Genomic DNA, 23,663 nt, shown 5'->3' on the forward strand with positions numbered 1-23,663 from the left:
TTATAAAATTGCTTTATCCGAGGAAAAACATTGTTTAATAAATGAAAACTTATTGGAAAAACACATAAGTTCAAGTATTTGTATACCTATGCATCACCGAATTGAAAAAAACAAAACACCCATAACCTTTTCCATTGGCCCTGTGCAATCCTTTGAGACGTCTTGTGATTAAGGGCTATAGAAATAAATGTGACTTGACTTGAAATGTGATTTGTAAACTGGAGCAAAAATATGAAAAAATACCTCCCACATGGGGTTTCCTCCGGGCACTCCAGTTTTCTCCCACATTCCAAAAACATGCATTTCAGGTGAATTGGCCGGTCCAAATTGTCCCTAGGTGTGAATGAGCGAATGCGTTGTCTGTCCCTGTGTGCCCTGGGACTGGCTGGCAACCAGTTCAGGGTGTCCCCTGCCCACTGTCCGATGATTGCTGGGATGGGCTCCAGCCTCCCCGCGACCCTAATGAGGATAAGCGGTACGGCTAATGAGATGAGATGAGATGAGACCTCCCACATGACTAAATCAAATTATTGGAAGATGCCGTTTCATATTGTGAAGCATCAACTAAATAAAAAAAAACGCATTGAGACTTTAGAAATACTCTTCGGCTAGCAGTCGGCGCTGTCATATAGGAAGACTAGCGTCGTAGCGCAGGAAGATGTAGGGGGCGCTGTGGTTGCAAAATCAGTAAGGAAAGGAAGTACCGTATTTTCCGCACTATAAGGCGCACCTAAAAGCCTTTATTTTTTTTTCAAAAGCTGACCATGCGCCTTATAATACAGTGCGCCTTATTTATGGATCAACATTAAATCACAAGGTCTCGCAACTAAAGCAAGCAGCCGCCGACTAGATTTTCCACCGAAGGTGAAGTCGTCCGCGGTGTATGCTGGGATTTATATACCGGCGTTTCATTTCCTAACCAATGTGTCAATCATCATTTGAATCAGTCACTATTGGCTAAAGTTATTCGGAGGTAAAGCGGGCGGATCATTTTTATCATTTACAGGCTCGCATAGGCTAAAGGCGCGAAACAAAGCCTGCAATTGGCCGAAAAAGATGAATGTGAGTCACACATTGGGTTGCACTACGGCATAGAGAAAACATTTTTTACTATTCTGTATTTGTAAATATTTGACTCTCCTGGATTTACTACACTCACGGTTGTAAGAAGACCATGGTTGCATATCATTATTGAACGTGAAGGTTGCAAGAGAACTTAGGTGAGCTATGCGGCTTTATATTTTCCCGGTATCTTGTTTTAGAACGATCTTGATGTTTCTGTCATGAGTCTATTTTTAAACTAAATTCAATTCAAAGTGTTTATTGTCATATGCACAGTAAAGAACCCCGTTTCCCTGCACAGTAAAATTCTTACTTTGCTGTCCACAGAGTTGCAAGCAAAAAATAAAATGGAAACTAAGAAATGTTTGGCATTTCTTGAATCCCAAGACTTTAACCTTCCGAATGATATTTGGAACGATGCATTTGAGTGATTTGTACTGAGACACGTATTTGCTTCTTTGAAAGCTTTCGGAGTGTTAAGGGGGTAAAAAGTTTGACTGAACTATCTGACAGTTTTGTCGACGTTCCCATTGTAGCGCCTTATAATCCGGTGCGCCTTATGTATGGAAAATATAGGACCAAAAACAATTTTTGGGGGGTACGCCCTATAACCCGGTGCGCCTTATATTGCGGAAAATACGGTAAGTGTAAATGTGACGTTTTCGTATCTTGCCCTTTTCACTTTTCATTTTGTAGGTGACCCCACCCACCTGTGGTCATTCAGGCATAGTATCCCCAGAGGAAGACGTTGATAGCCAGCAGCAGCAAAGCGTTGATGTTGCACACGTTCCTCCACAAGCGGACCTCCTTCAGGGAGTTCAGCTTGGACCCATCCAACACAGGAACGCAACGCGAGCTGCTGCTCATGCCGCATAGGCGCAGTAATGTCTGACGCCACCGGCCGACAAACGGTCGCTCAGCAGGCTCAGAAACAACACCGCTCGGTGATTCGGCGCTGAGATCCACGCGAGGCGACGTGCTGTATCTGGACCACCAGGTCAACCGGTGCAACTGACGCACGAAAGTCAAATCAACATGCGTGTGGAGGTGTGTGTGTGCTTGCGTGTGCGCTCACGTGTTTGGCAGGTATGGCAGGTGTGGCCAAGCTGACGGCGACCATCACCATAGTGCTGAGCGCCATCAGGAGGATGGCAAAGTGAAGGTAGTGCACCTGAGTCAGCACCGAGGGACGGAGGTCTGGCTGGCCACATGGCGGAACCTCGTGGGTGAACTCTAGAATCATCCGGATCAGGCCCACCACCAGGCCCGACATCAGGCCCCAGAACGCACCCTGAGATGACATGAACATCTATTACACTCATTCCAACAAGGAAAGAAGAAGAAGACAGACCAACCGGCTCGTTGAGACGCGGCCAGAAGATGGCCAGAACAAAGACGGACGTGATGGGCGGAGCCAGAAAGCTGACCACCGATTGGGCATATTCAAAGAGTTTCCCGCTATTGGCTGATTGGATGATGGGAATCCACAGGATGCTGAAGACCACCAGCACCAGGATGAAGACCCTGCAGGGAAGGGACATTCTGTAAGCTTGATGTGAGCACAGATGGCAGTGGGCGGTGAGGGGCACCTGCCCACGATCATCAGCTCCATCTCAGAGGCGGTGGGTCGGGCTCGGCGGTACAAGTCCAGTGTGAAGAGGGTGGAACTGCTGTTGAAGATAGACGTCAGCGACGATAGCAGGCTGGCAAACATCACTGCCAGCATCAGACCACGGACACCTACGCAAAACACACGCCTGTCAGCAATGTGTATGTTGAAGGATTTTATACATTTTACTATAAAGGATTTTATTAAATACATGTTACATTTATTGAGTGCAATGAAGATTTTCACTGAGTGAGCTTCAGGTCACGCCGTTCCAAATGCGGAATGTTTTGGCTGGGGAATTTTGATAACAGAACTCTGGCGCAGGAAGGCAGGCATTGTTTGGAGAAGTTGTTCTGATAAGTGCTCTGATGTTTTGACCATTTCAGACATCAAGGCGAGGGTTTTTTCCTGGCGTGCCCATGGGAGGAGCCGGCTCACCAGCTGGCGGAAAAAGGCGTGGGCCGGGAGAACTTTGAGAAGATCGAGGAAGAAACGAGAGAGGAGGCTCGACGGAGACTCGAGCGACACTAATTCGGCTAATTCAATGGAGTTCACTTAGTTAATTTTCATCCATCCAACCATTATCTGCACCGCTTATCCTCAGTAGGGTCGCGGGGTTGCCAGCCATCTCCGGGCAGTGGGCAGGGGACACCCTAAACTGGTTGCCGGCCAGTCGCAGGGCACACAGGGACAGACAATTCGCTCGCTCATTCACACCTAGTGACAATTTGGACCGGCCAATTAACCTGACATGCATGTTTTTGGAATGTGGGAGGAAACCGGAGTGCCCGGAGGAAACCCACACAAGCACGGGGAGAACATGCAAACTCAGCACAGGAAGGTTGTTAGCTGGATTTGAACCCATGACCTCAGAACTGTGCCGCACACACGCCAACCACCGCGCCGCTGTGCTGCCCTAGTTAATTTTAAATCTGCCCCCGTGTGGAAATGCCTGTCTCTTGTCCATATTTTCCCAGAAAGAAACGAGCACGCATTGTTAGGTGAATGAGGGTTATGATTGGTTAATGGAGTGAGATAACTAATTCGTAAAATTTCGTACGGTACATTTTAATAGTTTAATTCCAAACAATGTGTTAGGGGAGGGGGCCTTGCACCTACTCACCAATCGGCATCAGCTCCACCACCAGTTTGGGGTACGCGATGTTGGAACATCCCGCTGGAGTTCCGCACACTCGCTGACACACTTCGGGATCCACGCAAGCCACCTCGTCTACACACACATACAAAATCAGAACACACGTGTGTATGTGTCGTTTGCGTCTCGATTGCATATTGGCAGGGTTGGGTAGGGTTACTTTAACTGGATTACTTTCAATTACTTTTGGATTACTCCAATACCAAATATGCTAATAAAAGACTAAACAAACTAAATATGAATAAAATTATGACTCACAACACGCGGTAAGCTTCCTCTCCTGGCTTTGATGAAATGTGAAATGAAATGATCTGCATTTATATAGCGCTTTTCAAGTCAATGACTTCCCAAAGCGCTTTACATTGTGCTTCACATTTCCCAATAGCGGCCGAGATCTGTGCAGCCATGTAAGGTGCTAACCTGCATATTGGGGGTATTGGGGGTTCAGTGTCTTACCCAAGGACACTTCGGCATGTAACACGGACAAGCCGGGATTCGAACTGGGATCCCTTAATCCTAAAACGATCGCTCTACCTCCTGAGCTACTGCCGCCCATTATCTCTTTGATCTCCGGCAAAACTAACATCAAATGCGACAGAAACAAAATGAAAATAAATCCAAAGAGCTTGCCAACATCATTTTTGCCGTTCCATGTGTTCTGTTACTCCCCAAGCCTGCACAAAATTTAGTCATTTTATTCATATTTAGTTTCTTTTGTCTTTTATTAGCATATTTGGTATTGGAGTAATCCAAAAGTAATTGAAAGTAATCAAGTCAAAGTAACCCTACCCAACCCTGCATATTGGTCCCACCTGGGAACAGTGCTCTGCTGATCATGCCAGGCATGACGATGAAGAACATGGGCAAGACTTTGAGGTAACCTCCAAAAACGCTCCCTCCTTTAGCGTGACTCAGTGAACGAGCTGCCAGGGACCTCTGGACCATCACCTACACAAACGCACACAGTTTATAAAATCACAACTGTTAACCTCCAAGGCTCCATGGCATTAAAAAACTGTTTTTCATTACAAAATACAAGTTTTTATTGAAGATCGGCATCCAGACAGCGGACAGATTGAACCTCTTCTGCCACTTTGCTTTGGAGCCTTCAATATCAAAGATTTGGTTTATTTTTTTGCTTTGACTCATATTTTTACATATAGACGCAGTACTTTTTCTTTTTGTCCTCTGAATTGAACTCCAGGGTTTTCGAATAAGTTTTCTGCTAGACCGTGCATGTTTTAAATGTATGAAAAGCACTAGCTAAAGGGCAAAAATATAAATATGGTTGACAGGTATGTAAAATCCTAATTGAGCTGTTATTTCTAGCCCCTAACCTTAACTCTCACAACCCAGTGACTGAGCCACCAGGAGCAAGGGTGTGGCTATGTTTGGACGCTCTTCCTATGACAGCAACTTTCCTGAGGTCCTTTTAGTTTTTTGGGTGGAGAGAATACTTAAGATCATGAGTTGTGGAAGGTGGATGGACTTGAGCAAGGGTCCTACGCAGGTTTTGGAAGATAAGAGTCCACCTATCCCAACAGAACATCTGCTCTAGGCCAACCAAGACATGGAGGACCAGAGAATCTCAGGGAATACTGAAATCTGTCTCGGGTTTCTTTTCCGCCTTTTCTGAGTGGCTTTGAAGGACACCATTTATTTTCTTCAGGACATTGTGACCTGATCAGTACAAAACCCAGCTGGAAACACATCAACAATCAGATCTAGGAGACCAGGCTTAAGTGATGCGACAGTTCTCGTGCTCCCTCCCTCTCCCCCAGGCATCATGGTCTTCAAATCATTAAAAGTGAAGACTGGATTGAGTTTCAAGTCACCTGGTCGGTGCACCAGACCCAAGTAGCGATGACGGTAAGTCCGAACACGAGTCCCGGCCAGGGAAGGTCCGAGGTCAGCGGGTCTCGGAGCATATGGAAGGCGTCGGGGCGAGGGAGGTGGCAGGTGGTGTTTGGCACCGTCACCGTAGGAACAGACGACATGTAAAGCTCTGTCAGACCCTCGTACCAGCCGACCTTGGAGAATGCTGTCAAAGAAACACAATTTTCAATTCCTGTTTATGTTTTCAGTGTGTGTGAGACTTACCGATGAACATGAGCGTAAACGCTCCGGCCACCATGACCACGGTCTGGAAGGCATCGGTATAGATGACTGCCGACAGACCTCCTGCAAGAGGTTAGCATAAATTATTCTGGACCCAAGGCTTTGATGCTAGGTCCTTAGCTTGGCCTTTAGCCCAAGGCTTTGATATGGCCTTTTGGCTTTGATTTTTGCAATCCGGAGATGGAATAAGAGCTTGCTCTGTCCACTCCACGCATCGGCCTGGTATTGCAGTACCTCCGGGAACGGTGCATTCGCAATGATCGCAGCAAGGCTTTAGGGCTAGGACCTTAGCTTGGCCTTTTGGCTGAGAGTAAGTGTCCCGGCTCCTAGGCTTTGTAGCGTATTATGAACTGACCGATAACGGATAATGGATAATGAATAACGAAGATAGAACAATAACCCTTAAAAACCCCATCCACTTTAGTTTAGTTTCCAGCTGCACAAATGGTGACCAAATGATCAGACCCAATCGTGTCGCTTGAACAGAATGTTTTCTCACAAAGATTCTCTTCGTATGTTCTCAAGCAGACCAAAAAATGTTAAAATGGACGACGCACCAACAAGATTTGAGGGTTACCCGAACGATCATGAAGGTAATTGGTAACTGTAACTTCAAATAAATGCTAAATGAGAGCTAATGTCATAAATCACTTGTGATAATGTTGATGAAAGAAATATTGTGTCCACATAAACGATGTGCCACGCTTGTCCCTGATGTTCCTTTGTTCACCCAAATTTTAGAATTTTAGTTTGACCCCCGCCTTGTATTTGGCCCAATTGCAGAATTCTGACTATGGTCATGGGGGCCAGTAGTTCTTGTTAATATGTTTGGGTTGTCCTATTGTGTCTGGAAGCCTATTTGAGGCAACCATTTTGATGATCTTGACTTTAATATATATATATATATTTTTTTTTTTTGAGTATTTCTTTAGTGTTGCTGTACTTTTATCTTGAAGTATTTTGTAGTATATCTTTAGTAGTATATATTTATAGATATAGAGTTTCTAACAGTATCGTGTAGACCCTTCTATCTACCGAGAGAGCTAACTGTGGTCATTGTGCTTGCTGTTTACGTTCCACCGGATGCTAACGTCCCACCGGATGCCAACGTTAGCATAGCACTAAATCTCCTGCCCGCTGCTATCAATAAACAGCAGCTTGCACACCCCAACGGAGCTTTTATCGTCGCCGGCGACTTTAATCGGGCATGTTTATGGACTGTACTTCCCAAATCCATTCAATACGTGGACTGAGCAATTAGGGAAAAAACACTGGACCGTGTGTACAGTAAGATCAAACATCTTGTTGGATCCGCCCATCTCTGTCTGTCCCTCACCCCCTCATACAATCTCCCTCTGGAGGAAAACAAAGCCTATACAACAAGGACAGTACAAACATCTTCTTTGTTCCTTTATCTCTTTGTTTTCCTTATATCCTCACTGTAAAATGTGGGACTGGAGTGCCACGTCCAATTTCGTTGTCACAATATATCCCATGTTGTAACAATGACAATAAAGGTATATTCTATTCTATTCTATTTATTTTGATGGGCAACAGCAAGTGCTGACCCTTAAAATTTCAGGGTCAGCACTTGCTACGATCATGTCTCAGCTCCTGCATCATTCTAATTGTAAAAAATGTTTGCTTCAAAGCCACTTGAGCTGAGTTAACAAAGCCTATTTTTATCCCCGGAAAGCATGTCATTTTTCTTGACCAACTTTTGCCACATATCACAATACACTACAGTGGAACCTCAGTTTTCGAACGCCTCTCAGTTCGAACAAATCGGAGTCCGACCAAAAATTTCGAGAAATTCTTGCTTCGCTGTTCGGTCAAAAAAATCGGAGTTCGAACGCCGGTAATGCATGAGTGCGTACGGGTGTAGATCGCTCTTTTCGTGACCAACTGTTATCGCATGCAGACGTGCTTCGTTTTGCTTTCGCTTTTAATATAGGTGTACGAAGTGTTTTAGCCCCTAATTATGCCTCCTAAGAAAGTCAGTGCAAGCAGCAAAGTTGCTACAGGTGAAAAAAGAAAAGTAGTGCGTACAACTATTGCATTTAAGAAAGAAATAATAGCAAAAGATGAAGGAGGTGTGCGAGTGTCTGATATTGCTAGGGAATACAGCATGGCTAAATCTACGATCAGGTAAGAAATCCTATTCATAACTCTTTTCTTTTTTATCCTTTTTTATTATTTTTACACGTTCATGTTAGCGTAATCTTTCGTACGGAAGATTACGATAACGCGAACGTACGATTAGCTTGGGTTAGCTTCATGTTTACGTTAAACATTCAAGGTAAACATTCAGGGTGTTGGAACGGAGCCCAACTTTCAGGGTGTTGGAACGGAGCCCCCTTTCCAATGAACCGCTCACCACTTGTGGTGGAGACCCGGGTGCTAAATGACTTGTAAACAACCTGATTTTTTTATTTTTACACGTTCATGTTAGCGTAATCTTTCGTACGGAAGATTACGATAACGCGAACGTACGATTAGCCTGGGTTAGCTTTATGTTTACGTTAAACATTCAAGGTAAACATTCAGGGTGTTGGAACAGATTAAAACGATTTACATTATTTTTAATGGGAAAAATGATTTCGGTGATCGAACAAATTGGTTTTCGAACAGGGTTCTGGAACGGATTATGGTCGAGAACCGAGGTTCCACTGTATGTGATTTCAGTTGGACTTTGGTTGAAGTTGCCTACCTGCCACTGTGTACACACATGTGATGATCAGCAGAATGGCAACGGAGACATACAGGTTCCATCCAAAGGCAACTTTGATGAAGAGAGCGCCGGAAAACAAGTCCGTCTGCCACGCACGGGCACAAATGGTGACAACATGCACATGCCAGGGGGAAAGCAACGGCGTCCTACAGAAAGTTTGGTGAAGATGTAGAGGACCAAGGACAGGACCGACATGTACATCTGGATCCGCCGGCCCCCGAAGCGCTTGGCCAGGTACTCCGGCATGGTCACCACCCCCGACGCTACGTACACCGGGATGAAGATCCAGCCGAGGGCCACCAGGACCCAGGCCGCCTAGGAATCAGGAGTGCTGATTGGGGAGGAGCACGCTCAATTGGGTTGTGTGTTCTTTTTCCCTACGTTTAATTCGAATCCGCCCACCGCAATTCCACCCGCCGCCGCTGTTCCCGCCAAGCCGATGAAGGCTCCACTTCCGATGTTACTGGACATCAAAGACGCGCCGATCTGAAGCGAGCAAAAGTTGGTCATCAATGGATGCAAGGACAGACGGAGTGTCACGGAAGGCATCACCCCGCCTTCAGGGTGCCGGCACTCACTGGCCACCAGGTCATGGAGCGCCCGGCCAGGAAGTAGCCGCCCACCGTGCCGCCATTGGCCCTCATGGACGCCTGAGGACCACACGGACACAACATATTAGGACACAACATTCAGGTTCATTTTTTCCAACCAAATGGACTAAAGGTGAGTGTGCTGCATTGGCTCACCATGCATTTCAGGATTTAAGGTGCTTTTACTTGTTTTTAGATGTCTTAACGGTTTTGGGCCATCTTATACAGCAGGGGTAGGGAACCTATGGCTCGGGAGCCATATGTGGCTCTTTTCATGAGTACGTATGGTTCCGAAATAAAATGTAACTATTGCACATCTCTCTGTGGCGTTCCAAAGTCAAGTGATTTCATCCTGATTTTGGTCCATATAAAGCCGAGGCAACTTAATGCAGAAGTTCGATAAGAAACCATTTAAACTGATAAAACGCGGGCAAACGACTTTGATTGGGCGAGCAGTACAGGGGGGCGGATCCTTGCACACAGCGCAAGGCACTTCCTTCTCTCTTTCTCGCTCAGTGCAGTCTACACCGAAAGTGAATATGACGATATGCTTATTGTTTGCAGTAATTTGTGACATTTTTACAAAAGAACTTTGCATGCACATTGTTTGGAAACCATTATTAAGGACAAATTTAACTGCAAAAATTAGCCTCAATACTCTTAACTGAAGGTGAAAGACAAATTTTAAATGGCACATTTACATTGATTTGGGACACAGGATTTGGCAATATTTGTCATGATTGCTAACTCGAGTCACCTGGAGCAATCACGTGGACGCCTTCTGATTGGCTTATGTTCCCTTCTTAAGCACGCTACGACCAGACCTTTTCGTCTGAGGATTACGTTTGTACCCTGTATGACTCTCCCGATTACCTGTTCCATCTTGATCTGTTTACCTGATTCTGCCTGCCTCCGATCCGACCTGCTTCCGTCCCACGCTACGATCTTCTCTCCAGCCCCGGTAAACTTGACCTGCTAGACTTCCGCACTCCGATTGGCTGCGGGTTCCGAAGCTACCTTCACGGCTTCGCTGCTGACGTCCGACAGCCATCGCGTCTCCCGCTAGCCCTGTACGCTTCCCTAAATAAAGAACTGTAACGAACGCTCTGGGGTTTCCTGTTCTGTTCTGGTCCTTCTGTCATTATTTTCATTTCATACATTTGATTAAATCATCAAATGACACACAGTGAAATCAAATGTGCTGAAGAATTAGCTTTTGTCTAGAGAGAGTGTTTGGCAGTTTTTTCAATTTTGTCTGAAAATATATGATGTGGCTCTCTCAATTTCTTTTTAAAACATGTTTTTGCTTTTTTGGCTCTTTGGGTCAAAAAGGTTCCTGACCCCTGTTGTACAGAATGTTCCATCTGCTTTGATTTTTATCAACCCTCGCGGTCCCTGTAGTGCTCTGGCAGCATTGTCTTTTCCAAGGGTGAGTACAAAAACCCATGGTGAGGTAGAATTCAGCCACTTTGGTCCTCGCCTATGGAATGGTCTGAAAGCACCCTGGATATTTTTAAGAGGAGTCTCAAGACCCACTTTTTAAATATGGCTTTTAATTGATCATTTTCATTTAGTTGGATTTATTGACTTTTACTGTAATTTTTTATAGATTTCTCGTTATTAAGTTTTTGTTATGCATTAGTTCTTACTTTTAATGTTTTAATTTTTCCTTGTTTCGGGGGGGTGACCCACACTGGTCGGGTGTGGTTTGATACATAAAAATTCTTTCCCGAGACCATCTGCTGCCATCCTCATCAGTATGGATGAGCCCCAATCAGGTCCCTTTCCTCACATGGTTAGTCTGTGCATTGCAAGAGTTGTATTCATTTCATAAATCTTTTTTGTATTTTTAAATTTTTTTATTTCATTTCAATGTTTCTGTGTATTTGGTGTTTTGAGGTATTGGGTGGGGAAAAGGAGGTGATTTAATTTTCTTATTGTACATTGAATTTTTTTATACAGCACTTTGAGTGGCCGTTCATTGACTGGATTTATTTTTTATCAGAGTCATTTGGTAATCAAATCCCCTGTGGTATTCAAGTATTACTTCTATAGTATTTTTATTACAATATCCGTAGTATTACTGTAGTTGTATTTTTGTAGTATTTCTGTCATCATAATTGTTTATTATTACTCAAATTTTATTTTTGTAATATTTTTGCAGTTGTATTTTTGTGGCATTTCCACAGTAGAACACCTGTAGTATATTTGTAGTATTACTTTAGTTGTACTTTTGTAGTAAATCTGCAATCAGATTTTTTGAGTATTTCTTTAATGTTGCTGTACTTTTATTTTGAAGTATTTTGCAGTATATCTTTAGTAGTATTTTTGTGGTATTTCCATCATCAAATTTTGTAGTAATAATGCAGTTGAATTTTTGTAGTTTTTCAGTCGTAATATTTCTATAGAAGTATTTTTTGTGGTATTTCATAATATTTCTGTCATATTTTTGTATTATAGTGTTATTGGCGTGGTTTTTCTGAATAAAGTGTTATGAAATTAGTATTTTCTTGATATTACTGTTGGGTTATTTTGTAGTATTTCTGTTGTAATATTTCTGTAACAGTGTTTTTATATCGTAGTATCACTGTAGTAGTATTTTTGCAGTATTTTTATCAAAGTCAAGAAAGATAATATTTTAAGTCCCTGTTTTTAAACACCAAATTCAATATTTAGTTTTGTAGTCATTTTTGTATACTCCTCCTTAGATAGGATCTAGCATTGGCATGTATCATGATTTTTTATTTCAGGGGAATTCTGTTTATCCATTTACGCTCACCATTTTGCAGAATGTTTGCATTAATTTTGTTGCAGGCACACAAAAAGACAATGTTGGCAACCAAAAAAAGGTTTTATTGCCAGTAGGCTACTATATTTACTAATGTATATATCTTGATTATATTTGGACAATTTTTGATTGGCGGGCGGGCAGTCTAGGTATGACTCAGCCAGAGATCGAACCTCTGACCTACCAGTTTCAGGGATGGCCTTCAACCGTAAGGCCACCGAGCTGGAGGATTTTGATTGAATGACATGTGAAAACCAACCCAGATTCCGACGGCCATGACCAGGAACAGGTAGACAACAACCACGGCGATGTCGGCCGTCTCCATGTAAACCAGCTGGGGGGGCGTGGCTGTGGTGCTGCCGCCTGCATCGCTTGCTGCCCAGTCACAGACCGGCAAGGAGTAAAAGGGTAAAGTAAAAGAAAATTAAATAATGCTTGCAGAAGTGATAAATAAGTTCATGTGGCGATGGGCTCTCTTTGGTGGTAGGTAGAGGAATTGCTGCGTAGAAAGCAAACAGCCACATTTCCAAAACTGAAAGTTTATTAATATCACAAGAGGTTGCAGAAGGTGGCCTTGGCCATAATTGAGAAGAACTGGGATGAAAACATGACAGAGCCACTAACATATTGTAGTTTGCAAATTGGTAAGGGTAGCGAATTAGATCATTAGATTCTACAATTTATGCATATATTCTGATGATACAAGAAAAAAAAAACAAAGGCTGACTAAGGGAATGCAAAGCATGTGTCTAGCTTTTTATGAGTGCCAAACAAGCATCGGCACATTTATTTTACAACGGTTTGGACTTCGTAACTCTTAGAAAAGCATGTAGCAACAGCACAGTCAGCAGTCAGTTTTTCTTAACTTGAATTGTGATGTTGAAAGCAACAAGAAAAAAAAAAGAAAGATAATAAGATAAATCAAAGAAGATAAAACATAATAAAAAGGGTAAGGGAAAGTAATGAAACCAATAGCTAATATAGAAAGTGAATGACAAGATGCAAAAAATTAAGACAAAAAAATGCTAAATCAAATCGGAAATGAACATTATAATGAAAACACATAATCTAAATAAAACAATATAAAGGGTATTATAACAAAACAAATAAATCAGGGACAAGAGAGAAAATCATGCAAACTGAAAAAAAACCCTCCAGCAAAACATTTTATCTCCTTATATTTTTAAACCTGAAAAACGTGCAATAGAAATTAATAGAGCAGTAATAACTTTCAACTAGTAAAAATGATTGAAATAAAGAAGATTGCAATGTTAACTCGCAATAACAGAGAAAAAGACAAAAGAAAAATTATCACTTTTTTGTATGTAGATGTCATTTGTACCCGGACAGTTTTTCCCCAGAGACATTACCCCCCTAAACAAACACAAAAACGGAATAAAATCTTGTATTCATATACTATTAAAATCATACCTGTCAACCTGTACGGTTTTGCCATACAAAGTACGTTTATTTTGCATTTTAAGACGTGTAAGACGTACAAGAAAATCTGTAGGGAAAAACGCAAATTTGTCAATTATGGGTACCATCCGGTATACAACGACTATCACGAAACGGCAAATCAAGTCAAATGAGTTATTTCGGCATCGTTTTTTTCGTTGCAAACGAAGCGAGCGGTTTGATGTAGTGAAAGGAAGTCCGTCTCTTTTTAGAGAACCGTTTCTTTTCGGCTCAACTTATTAAAGAGAGCCGGCTCTCAAACGGCTCACTTGCTTTGATGCATTATATTAAGAATTATTATGTTGTATAAAGAAGTTAAGAAAAAAAGGAAGTATAAAATGAGAAAATTAAAAAAGACAGTGTCATGTCCTGCACGGTCGTCATGGCACCCAGCTGGCCCCGCCCCTTGACACCGGCTGATACGCATTGAACTGATTGCTTGTGGAGTACTTAAATGATCCTTTTGGGACTGCCCGTTGCCAGACCATTGCTTTACTTTGAGGAAAACCTGTTCATGCCTGTTTGTTCTGAGTAAATGCCTAGTTTGTAATTTTGATTGCCTTTAAGCCTGTTTTGTTTTGTCTTTGGTCCCTTTGTGTTGGACAACTTCTCTTTCTTTCTTTTCTAAATTAAAGTGACACAGTTCTGACTTCCTGCTTCCTGGTCCTTTTCTTGACAGACAGGTTTGTGTTTATCCCTTTAATCAGTCTATTAGCAACAATAATTTAATGCAGAAAACGAATTCATAATTTAAATAAGAAAATGTATTATTCAACTTAATTACATTTGCATGTATTTTTTTCCTTCTGCAGTGAACGTGCAAGCTACTTCATTTTTGAATTTTCTCTATAATAAACCTCATTCATGTCGAGCAACTCAGGATCTCACAACAAAATTTAATTCACAATATATGTGATATAAGGAAACACATGTACAATATAAGATGTTAAATTACATAAATAAACACGTTTGAAAAAAAGTTAGGGTGTAAGATTATTTTGTATTTTGTAAGGGAAAATACAACAGTTTGTAAGAGCATGGAGCCCTGGAGGTTAACAGGTATGTAATATTCTTGCACGTTTCCCCTTACTGTATATCATTTCACTATTTTCTCATGCATCAAAAACTTGTGCCAGTCTACAAACACTATCTTGTCAATATTGCCTTTTATCTAATTTATGACACTCCTAATCTCGTTGCAAACAATGTACATTACACTGTGTTCAATGACAATAAAACCAACTCTATTCCAAACATGCAAAAGAGTGCAAGAAAAATATCTAGAGAGCATTAAAAAGTAAAAAGACCTTCTGGTTTTTCCCTGTGGTTTTATTCTAGGAATCTTCCATAGAATCCGGATGCTGTGCCAAAAGGCAAAAATGAAGGAAGTAAACTGACCTTGCGTAGTGCTGCGCATGTTGCCGCGACGCTCTTCACTTTCTTCTGGCAGCGGCTCAATCATTTGCAGCGTCAAGGTGCGAGCGTGCAGGTGACGTTACCTGACATCAGTTGATGCCAGGGTTGGGTAGGGTTACTTTAACTGGATTACTATCAATTACTTTTGGATTCCTCCAATACCAAATATGTTAATTAAAGACAAAAGAAACTAAATATGAATAAAATGAGTCAATTTTGTGCAGGCTTGGGGAGTAACGGAATACATGGAACGGCAAAAATGATGTTGATGATTACTGGACAGCAAAGGATGTTGGAATCACAAATAATACAGAGATATTGTCCAAGAAAAGTTTATTTTTTAGATTCGGTTCATGGGGTCCAAAACCACCGAAAAGTGAAAATCTGCAAAGTAGCGATGCCCCTTCAAAAAAAAATTTTTTAGACGTGGAACCGCGAAGTAGCGAGGTCCCACTGTACCATCTCTTCCAATTTCGCATGTTTAAGAATTTAGGAATACAGTCGATGCTAACCCCTAGCAGGTATGCACTAGTTGGGATCGACCAGGGTTGGGTAGGGTTACTTTAACTGGATTACTTTCAATTACTTTTGGATTACTCCAATACCAAATATGCTAATAAAAGACAAAATGAACAAAATATGAATAAAATGATGACTCACAACACGTGGTAAGCTTTCTCTCCTGGCTTTGATCTCCAGCAAAACTAACATGAAATGCGACAGAAACAAAATGAAAATAATTCCAAACAGCTTGCCAACATCATTTTTTGCCGTTCCATGTATTCCGTTACTCCCCAAGCCTGCACAAAATGTAGTCATTTTATTAATATTTAGTTTATTTTGTCTTTAATAAGCATATCTGGTATTGGAGTAATGCAAAAGTAATTGAAAGTATTTAAGTTTAAGTAACCCTACCCATCCCTATTTACCGTACATGTTAATCAGAAAGGTTACAAGTGGTTTAAGCCAAGTTTTGGTAGTTTTTGTAAAGAATGCAGAGGCACTGAGTCACTGGTGGATGCAGTAATGGTGCGATAAAGGTTGAGTAGCCAAAAAGGGGCTAGCTGGTGTTAGGAAATAAACTATTAAAAATGTAAAAATGAAATGATCTGCATTTATATAGCGCTTTTCAAGTCAATGAAGACTTCCCAAAGCGCTTTACAATGTGCTTCACATTTACATTTGGGGTGGCAGTAGCTCAGGAGGTAGAGCGCTCGTCTTGGGATCAAGGGATCCCAGTTCGAATCCTGGCTTGTCCGTGTTACATGTCGAAGTAAGACACCGAACCCCTAATACCCCCAATAAGCAGGTTAGCGCCTTACATGGCTGCAATATACGGCCGCTATTGGGAAATGTGAAGCACACTGTAAAGCGCTTTGTGAAGTCATTGACTTGAAAAGCGCTATATAAATGCAGATCATTTCATTTCATTTACCCATTCACACACACACCAATAGCGTCCGTGCAGCCATGCAAGGCGCCAACCTGCTTATTGGGGGCATTAGGGGTTCAGTGTCTTACCCAAGGACACTTCGACACGGAGGGATTTGAAGCTGTGATCTCTTGACCCCCAGACGAGGACTCTACCTCCTTAACTACTGCGGCCCCGTTTTCTAAACTGTTCGAATTAGTTATCTGACTCCATTAACCAAACACAAGTTACATTCGCCTAACAATGCATGCTCGTTTCTTTATGGAAAAATGAAGAAGAGACCGGCATTTCCACAAGGGGGCAGATTTAAGTTCTTAAATAATAAACTAAGTGAATTCCAACGAATTAGCCGAATTAGTGTCATTCTTCGTTGAGCCTCTCTCTCTCGATTGTCCTTCAATCAATCTTCTCCAGTCTTCTGAAGTTCTTTTCACCAGCTGGCGTGCCAGCTCCTCCCATGGGCGTGTTGACTCCTCCAATAGGTGGGCCAGAAAAAAAAAACAACATGTGGACTCCACGGCTCCTCGATGTCTGAAGAAACTCAAAACTAATTCATTATCAAACATGTTCAAAACTTGACATCAAGTTACATTTTGCTGATTTTCCGGCAATGCAAAATCATTTTTCACTTTTGAATGAATTGACTAATGTATGATTGCAAAGGTTGTACGGCCTGCACACGTCATTTGTTTTTACAATTCTTTCACAAGATTTCCATTTTTTTTCCCCTGTATTTTTTGTCGCATAATACTAACATTTTTGGGGGCTTATTTAGTCGGCTGCACAATATTTTACATTTTTTGTGGAAGTACAATGCTGGCAACAAGATTGACTTGATATAATTGGAAATTATTTTAACGCAACACAAACTTTTTCTTCTTTTTGACAGTTTTTTAAAATTCCTTTTAAAAAAAATCTCTCAATTTTTTCCAGTTGTTACTTTTTTCTTGCTTTTTTGTTCTCTATTTCCTTTTATTTGTTTCTTTTTCTTTTTTCAGATTTTTTTCCTGCTCTTTTTGTCTCTCCTTTTGTTTTTTTCCCAGCTCTTCACTACTTTTTCATCTTGGTATTTTTTTTATTTTTTGTTCTATTCCCCCCTTCCTTTAAGTCATTTTGTGCGTAATTTTGCATAATATTTGGTCATGTTGGGATGAAAGAAGCAAAAACAACCTGAAGAGCCGTTTAGGACCCGAAAGAGCCGGTTCCTTTTAGTGAGCAGAGCCGAAGAAGCCGGTTCTCGACAAACTCTACTGACTTTACTCAACTTCGTTCTACTTCGACCTTGACTTCAAAATACCGCATTTAGAACACAGCGTCAGGGGAACCCGTGTATTTTTACCTTCATGCACTGTAACTTTGACTTAATTCGCTTCTTAATTAGCAATTTTGAGCCCTTATTTTTGTGAGCTGGCTAGATTTTCTTGTGGCTGGCTAGATTTTCTTGTGAGCTGAAAAGCTCTGGGCAGTGCGCGATTGCGCACACGCGCAGCTTAGAAGGAACATTGCCTATAAGGGCTTTAAAAAATATATATATGACTTGACAAAAGTGGCAACGAAAACTCCTTCGGCGACAAACAGGAAAACGGGTGACAGGTGGACAACTTTATTACTTTACAAGACACATTTTTACAAAATCCGCTTAGAGTTCAGGGGGGCCAATAATCTTCCAGTTCTCCATCTTGGCCACTTTGCCGAAGAAAGCCAGAACTCCCAGGCCCAGACACGCCGACGTCCCCGTTGCCGCACTATGGGCTGCGTGCGCACACACACGAAAAAAGTAAAATAAATAAATAAATAAAATAAAATACTTGACTTTTAAGGAGGAGGCGGGTCAAGTCACTTACTCCTAGCACCCAAGAAGATACCGGAAGCACAACCGCCCACAAAGTAGTTAAGGGGTTCATCAGGCGCCTCTCGGACCTGAGCGGTCAGGCAGGTGGTCATACCGAAGATGGCCCCCATGGCGGCTACGGGGGAGGGGAGAGAAAAGGCATCTTGGTTAGTCACATACTTGCATTATTCTTCTATAGTTCACTTGATGACAACATATTTGGAGGACAAGTACTGCCAAAATAACAAAAATGGATGCGTGGGTTCAAATCCAGCTCCAGACTTCCTGTGCGGAGTTTGTATAATCTCCCCGTGCTTGCGTGGGTTTCCTCCGGGCACTACGGTTTCCTCCCACATTCCAAAAAACATGCATTTCAGATGAATTGGCCGGTCCAAATTGTCCCTAGGTGTGAATGAGCGAGTGAGTTGTCTGTCCCCGTATGCCCTGCGATTGGCTGGCAACCAGTTCAGGGTGTCCCCTGCCCACTGCCCGATGATTGCTGGGAAGGGCTCCAGCACCCCCGCGACCCTACTGAAGATAAGCGGTGCAGCTAATAAGATGATATATATATATATATCATCATGAATATACATATAACATGAATAAAAAAATTGTGTCAAAAAATAACATAATATTCAAAACAATAATTATTCAAAAAGAATGAATAGAAAAATATATACAAAAACAAAAACCAAAATTAAATACAAAACTAAAAATTATACAAATAACTCAAAATCAAAAATATATAATAAAAAAATTACAATACAATTCAAAATTAAATACAAATAAATGCAAAAAAAATTACAAAAATAAAAACAATTTAAAATAAAAATATGAATAAATGAAAAACAATATTCATGCAATATACAAAAATACAAAAAAATACAAAAATAATTTAAAGATAAATGAAGAACAATATTTAATTGGAATGAAAAATGTATAAAAATAACCATATAAAATAAATTTCGAATAAATAAGAAAAAATATGAATATTAACATAAAAATACCTAAGTAAAACAATACAAAATAATTCGAGAATTAAACTAAAATTAATGAAAAAATATATATGACTACATCAGAAAAAATATATTTTTAAAAAATTGAACTCAAATAAAAAATATATAATTATGTATGCAAAATTCAATAGAAATAAACAAAACATTTTCAAATGTTAAAAATAAAGCGGAAAAAAACAACAACAAAATTATCAAATCAAATTAAATATTACCTGCATGCCACAAGTACGAAATATTATTCACTTGAATTGTGTTGAACTATTCAACAATTGCAGAGGTCGGTAACCTTTTTGACCCAAAGAGCCATAAAAGCAAAAATATTAATATTAAGACAAAATTCTACAAAACCACCAAACCCACTTTCAAGACTAATTCTCCAGCATATTTTATTTCACTGTGTGATATTTGTTAAAATCTTTGTAATAATAATAATAATGGCAAAGCCTGTGTCCCGTATCAATATACCACATAAAATTAGTCTTCATCCCAGTTACTTAAAAGTGTTGAGGCTCATATTGACTGACATTATTGTTCCTAATCAATAGTTTCAAAAGAAGGTGCGAGCATAGGTTTTTTGTAAAAATGTGACAAAATACTGCTAACGAAACTACCAACGTAGTATTGGGTATTTTTGTATTCTATAGCTCTTATTTTATTGATTTATTTTAACAAGAGGATACAGCTGGAAATGTGATTTTCCCATCGTTGATGAATAAAGTATTTATCTAACCTTTAGTGCAGACACCGCTGGGCGAGGAAAGGGACTCCGCGTGACCTGTGTATATCTCCACGCATTCCTACCGCTCACCAAATAAAAATTACTGGAGGTGCTTTGCAAGAGTGTATTGGTATTTAAAGTTTGTTCTGTGTATTCATCATAAAGTGTCTCAACGATGAACATAGACTGTTTATTGAGCTTTCATAGAAAGGATTTTTTAACGATTTAACTGTAAACTGTTGTTAAAATTGTGTCCTATACAGTATCTACTGGGCCAAACCCTTGCGCAATTTCTATTTTGATCTCCGAGTCATATCTCATCATAAAAAGAGCCTTAGGTTCCTGACCCATGGACCTATTGGTTGATTGCCTGGCGAAGACCTAAGATATTATTGATATGTTCTCATGTACATGGATTCATTTATGAATCATTTCGTCAGTTTTGGTACTCCATATTCATAAGCGTGACCATGGCAAGATACGTGTGGGTGACGTGGTAACCACAGCAACATACCCATGGTAACCGTGACGTTTCCGACCCGCTGCAAAGCTTCCATGGGGCTGTTAGGCTGGACGGCCACCAAGTGGTAGGCTGTGCCCGCCAGGCCTAAAAGATCAGATAAAAACAACAGAAAATTAAAAGTATTGCCCTGAAAGGCAATTGATTCTTCATCTTCTTCCTTGTCTCCTGACTTTGATCTTGTTTACACCGATGAGAATAAGTTCTGAGATCGACTTCAGCCAAAAGAAACTTGATTAGTAAAATGAGCATGACGGTTGTTAAGGACTTTAATTGAGTCTTTGATATCTGTGAGAAAGCAAACAAGCTGGCAAACAAGGTTTGTGTAACTTTGGGTGGAGGGAACCAACTGTATTCATGTCATTGTGGGCGTAATAAGTCACATTAAGGCTGCACGATTAATTGGACAGTGTAACCGCAAACCACTTTCAAGGATTCATGGTTCCAGGTTCTTATTTGATTGACGGGAATGTTTGGCCAAAAAGAATGGTCACATTTCGTGGTTTATGTAAAGTAGGCTACTTTTAGTTGTGTATTTCTCAGACTCCTATGCTATGGAATCAACTTGTTTAACCCGTTTTTCTATTTTCAATATGCAAGTAATCATCACACACACACCCATAGTCACATCCAATGTTCCCTCTAAGCTGCGCGCGTGCGCAATTGTGCACTGCCAGCACATTCTCAGCGTACAAGAAAATCTAGCCAGCGCACAAAAATCAGGGCTCGAAATTGCTAATTAAGATGCGCATTAAGTCAAAGTTACAATGCATGAAGGTAAAAATACACAGGTTCCCCTGACGCTGTTTTCTAAGTGCGGTATATTGAAGTCAATGTCGAACGAAGTTGAAAAGTAAAGTCAGTAGAGTTTTTCGAGAACGGGCTTCTTCGGCTCGGCTCACTAAAGAGAACCGGCTCTTTAGGTTGTTTTTGCTTCTTTAATCCGGATTAAAACGATTTACATTTTTTTAAGGGAAAAATGATTTCGGTGATCGAACAAATCGGTTTTCGAACAGGGTTCTGGAACAGATTATGGTCGTGAACCGAGGTTCCACTGTACTTTTGTATAATGACAATAAAAACTATCTAACTGCAATTCTGTTTTAATTTGTAGATATTATTACAGTCGTATACTCTCAGTCTAGGACATCAACTCGAAGTAAGTTTGCATGTCACTACGCTAAAACACAACAAGCACAAAAAAAATTCTTGTAAAATCGATAATCGCATCGAAATTGTAATAGTGATCTGAAAAATCGTAATTAGGTTTTTTCCCAAAATCCCGCGGCCCTATGTCACATCATTTATAATGAAAATTGTAAAGGACACTTTCCACCCATTTCAACAGTTGCCCTCAATTAAGCGATACGGGAGGGTCAAGAAATATTAGATTCCAAAATAACTTATTTTAAAAGTAAGTGTGTATTATGTGGTGTCTCTTGTGGTTAAACAAACTTTGTTCATCCAAAAGGACTATATGTATTTAAATAGTTGATTGGATCCCTTAACCGCTAGGGGCAGAGGGGTACCATTTCCTGTAGTGTGCCTTGGGCAAGTATAGCCTGGTGGCGCCCACCCCTATCGAGACCAAAATATGTTGCAAAAAATCATTAACTATCTTATAAACATGCCTTTCTAAAATAAGTTGATAAATGTGTGTTTTGACATAAAATAAGGCCCACTTAAAGGAAGCTAACATAATATTGCGCCATTTCTATTCTTCTAAGCGAGCGGTTTGATGTTACTGTGCGCATGCGTCTGCAGCCACAGATTTCATGTGGTAGTTATGTAGTGAAAGGAAGTCCGTCTCTTTTTAGAGAACCGGCTTTTTCGGCTCAACTCATTAAAGAGAGCCGGCTCTCAAACGGCTCACTTGCCTTGATGCATTATATTACGAATTATTATGTTGTATAAACAAGTTAAGAAAAAAAGAAAGTATAAAAGGACAAAATGAAAAAAGACCGGTTTGTGGTTATCCCTTTAAACAGTATATTACCAACAATAATTTAATGCAGAAAATGAATTCATAATTTGAACAAGAAAATGTATTAATCTACTTTATTATATTTGCAGGTATTTTTTCCTTCTACAGTGAAAGTCCAAGCTACTTCATTTTTGAACTTTTTTTTAATAATAAACCTCATTCATGTCGAGCAACTCAGGATCTCACAACAAAATGTTAATTAACAATATATATGATATCACGAAACACATGTACAATACAATATGTTAAACTACATAAATAAACACGTTTGAAAAAATTATGGTGTAAGATTATTTTGTATTTAGTAAGGGAAAATACAACATTTTGTAAGGGCATGGAGCCCTGGAGCTTGACTGGTATGTAGTAGTGGCTGTCAGCTAGCTTTAGCATTAGCAATGTTTCCAAAAAGGCGTCCACGGCTCAGCAACAATATCCGTTTTGCGCATTTAACAGACGCAGTGTTTGGAAAATGTTTCTTTTTCACCTATTGTGGTGGCCAGTTTGGTCGTTATCCATGTTTTCTGCACGCAGTCGGTGCCCTCTGGAGCGTCCCAGTAGCCCATTGCGAACACTGGTGCTAGCAAGGACAAGCTCGCCGGTTCTCGCGAGACTTTGCGTAAAAATAGCAACGGTGTACTCGGCCTTACTGCCATCTACCGGATTGGAGATCAGTCCGCAAGTGTCTTTTGCTATTTATTTAGTTTTTGTATTATGTTTGTCATTGTTATTTTTACCTTGCATTTAGGGAAAACTTGCTACTGATTTCTCCACAAAGAACAGAGAATGCCTGGGATACATTAAAACCAGGGTTGGGTAGGGTTACTTTAACTTGATTACTTTCAATTACTTTTGGATTACTCCAATACCAAATATGCTAATAAAAGACAAAAGAAACTAAATGTGAATAAAATGACTACATTTTGTGCAGGCTTGGGGAGTAACGGAATACATGGAACGGGAAAAATGATGTTGGCAAGCTGTTGGAATTTATTTTCATTTTGTTTCTGTCGCATTTTATGTTAGTTTTGCCGGAGATCAAAGCCAGGAGAGAAAGCTTACCACGTGTTGTGAGTCATAAATGTATTCATATTTAGTTTCTTTTGTCTTTTATTAGCATATTTGGTATTGGAGTAATCCAAAAGTAATTGAAAGTAATCTAGTTAAAGTAACCCTACCCAACCCTGATTAAAACGTTCTGAGTGATGGGGAATGCTGTGAATTTTCCGTATAGCGG

The 23,663-nt window shown here is 40.5% G+C and overlaps 2 protein-coding genes and 1 pseudogene across 2 annotated transcripts; 1 reads left to right on the forward strand and 2 right to left on the reverse strand.

The window, feature by feature from the left end:
- Positions 1–1,782: 1,782 nt before the first annotated feature.
- Positions 1,783–12,403, reverse strand: slc5a9 (solute carrier family 5 member 9). Its single transcript, XM_088349038.1, has 13 exons — positions 12,314–12,403; positions 9,255–9,326; positions 9,058–9,162; positions 8,827–8,991; positions 8,656–8,761; positions 5,928–6,008; positions 5,663–5,868; positions 4,640–4,775; positions 3,795–3,902; positions 2,652–2,802; positions 2,418–2,586; positions 2,138–2,353; positions 1,783–2,073 (listed from the first exon to the last, which is right to left on the reverse strand). Exons 1-13 carry the CDS (start codon positions 12,377–12,379, stop codon positions 1,783–1,785), a joined length of 1,872 nt encoding a protein of 623 aa, XP_088205164.1. The 5' UTR covers positions 12,380–12,403.
- On the forward strand, positions 6,062–6,201 carry LOC148355694 (U2 spliceosomal RNA; annotated as a pseudogene).
- Positions 12,404–17,947: 5,544 nt separating the features above from the next.
- ndufa11 (NADH:ubiquinone oxidoreductase subunit A11) lies at positions 17,948–23,074 on the reverse strand. The gene is made up of 4 exons (XM_088349772.1): positions 22,914–23,074; positions 20,440–20,532; positions 18,205–18,327; positions 17,948–18,112 (listed from the first exon to the last, which is right to left on the reverse strand). Exons 1-4 carry the CDS (start codon positions 22,990–22,992, stop codon positions 18,000–18,002), a joined length of 408 nt encoding a protein of 135 aa, XP_088205898.1. The 5' UTR covers positions 22,993–23,074; the 3' UTR covers positions 17,948–17,999.
- Between the last annotated feature and the right edge of the window lie 589 nt (positions 23,075–23,663).

Source organism: Urocampus carinirostris, chromosome 12 (genome assembly GCF_059441175.1).
Source record: "Urocampus carinirostris isolate Australia breed hairy pipefish chromosome 12, RoL_Ucar_1.0, whole genome shotgun sequence".
Lineage (NCBI taxonomy): Eukaryota > Metazoa > Chordata > Actinopteri > Syngnathiformes > Syngnathidae > Urocampus > Urocampus carinirostris.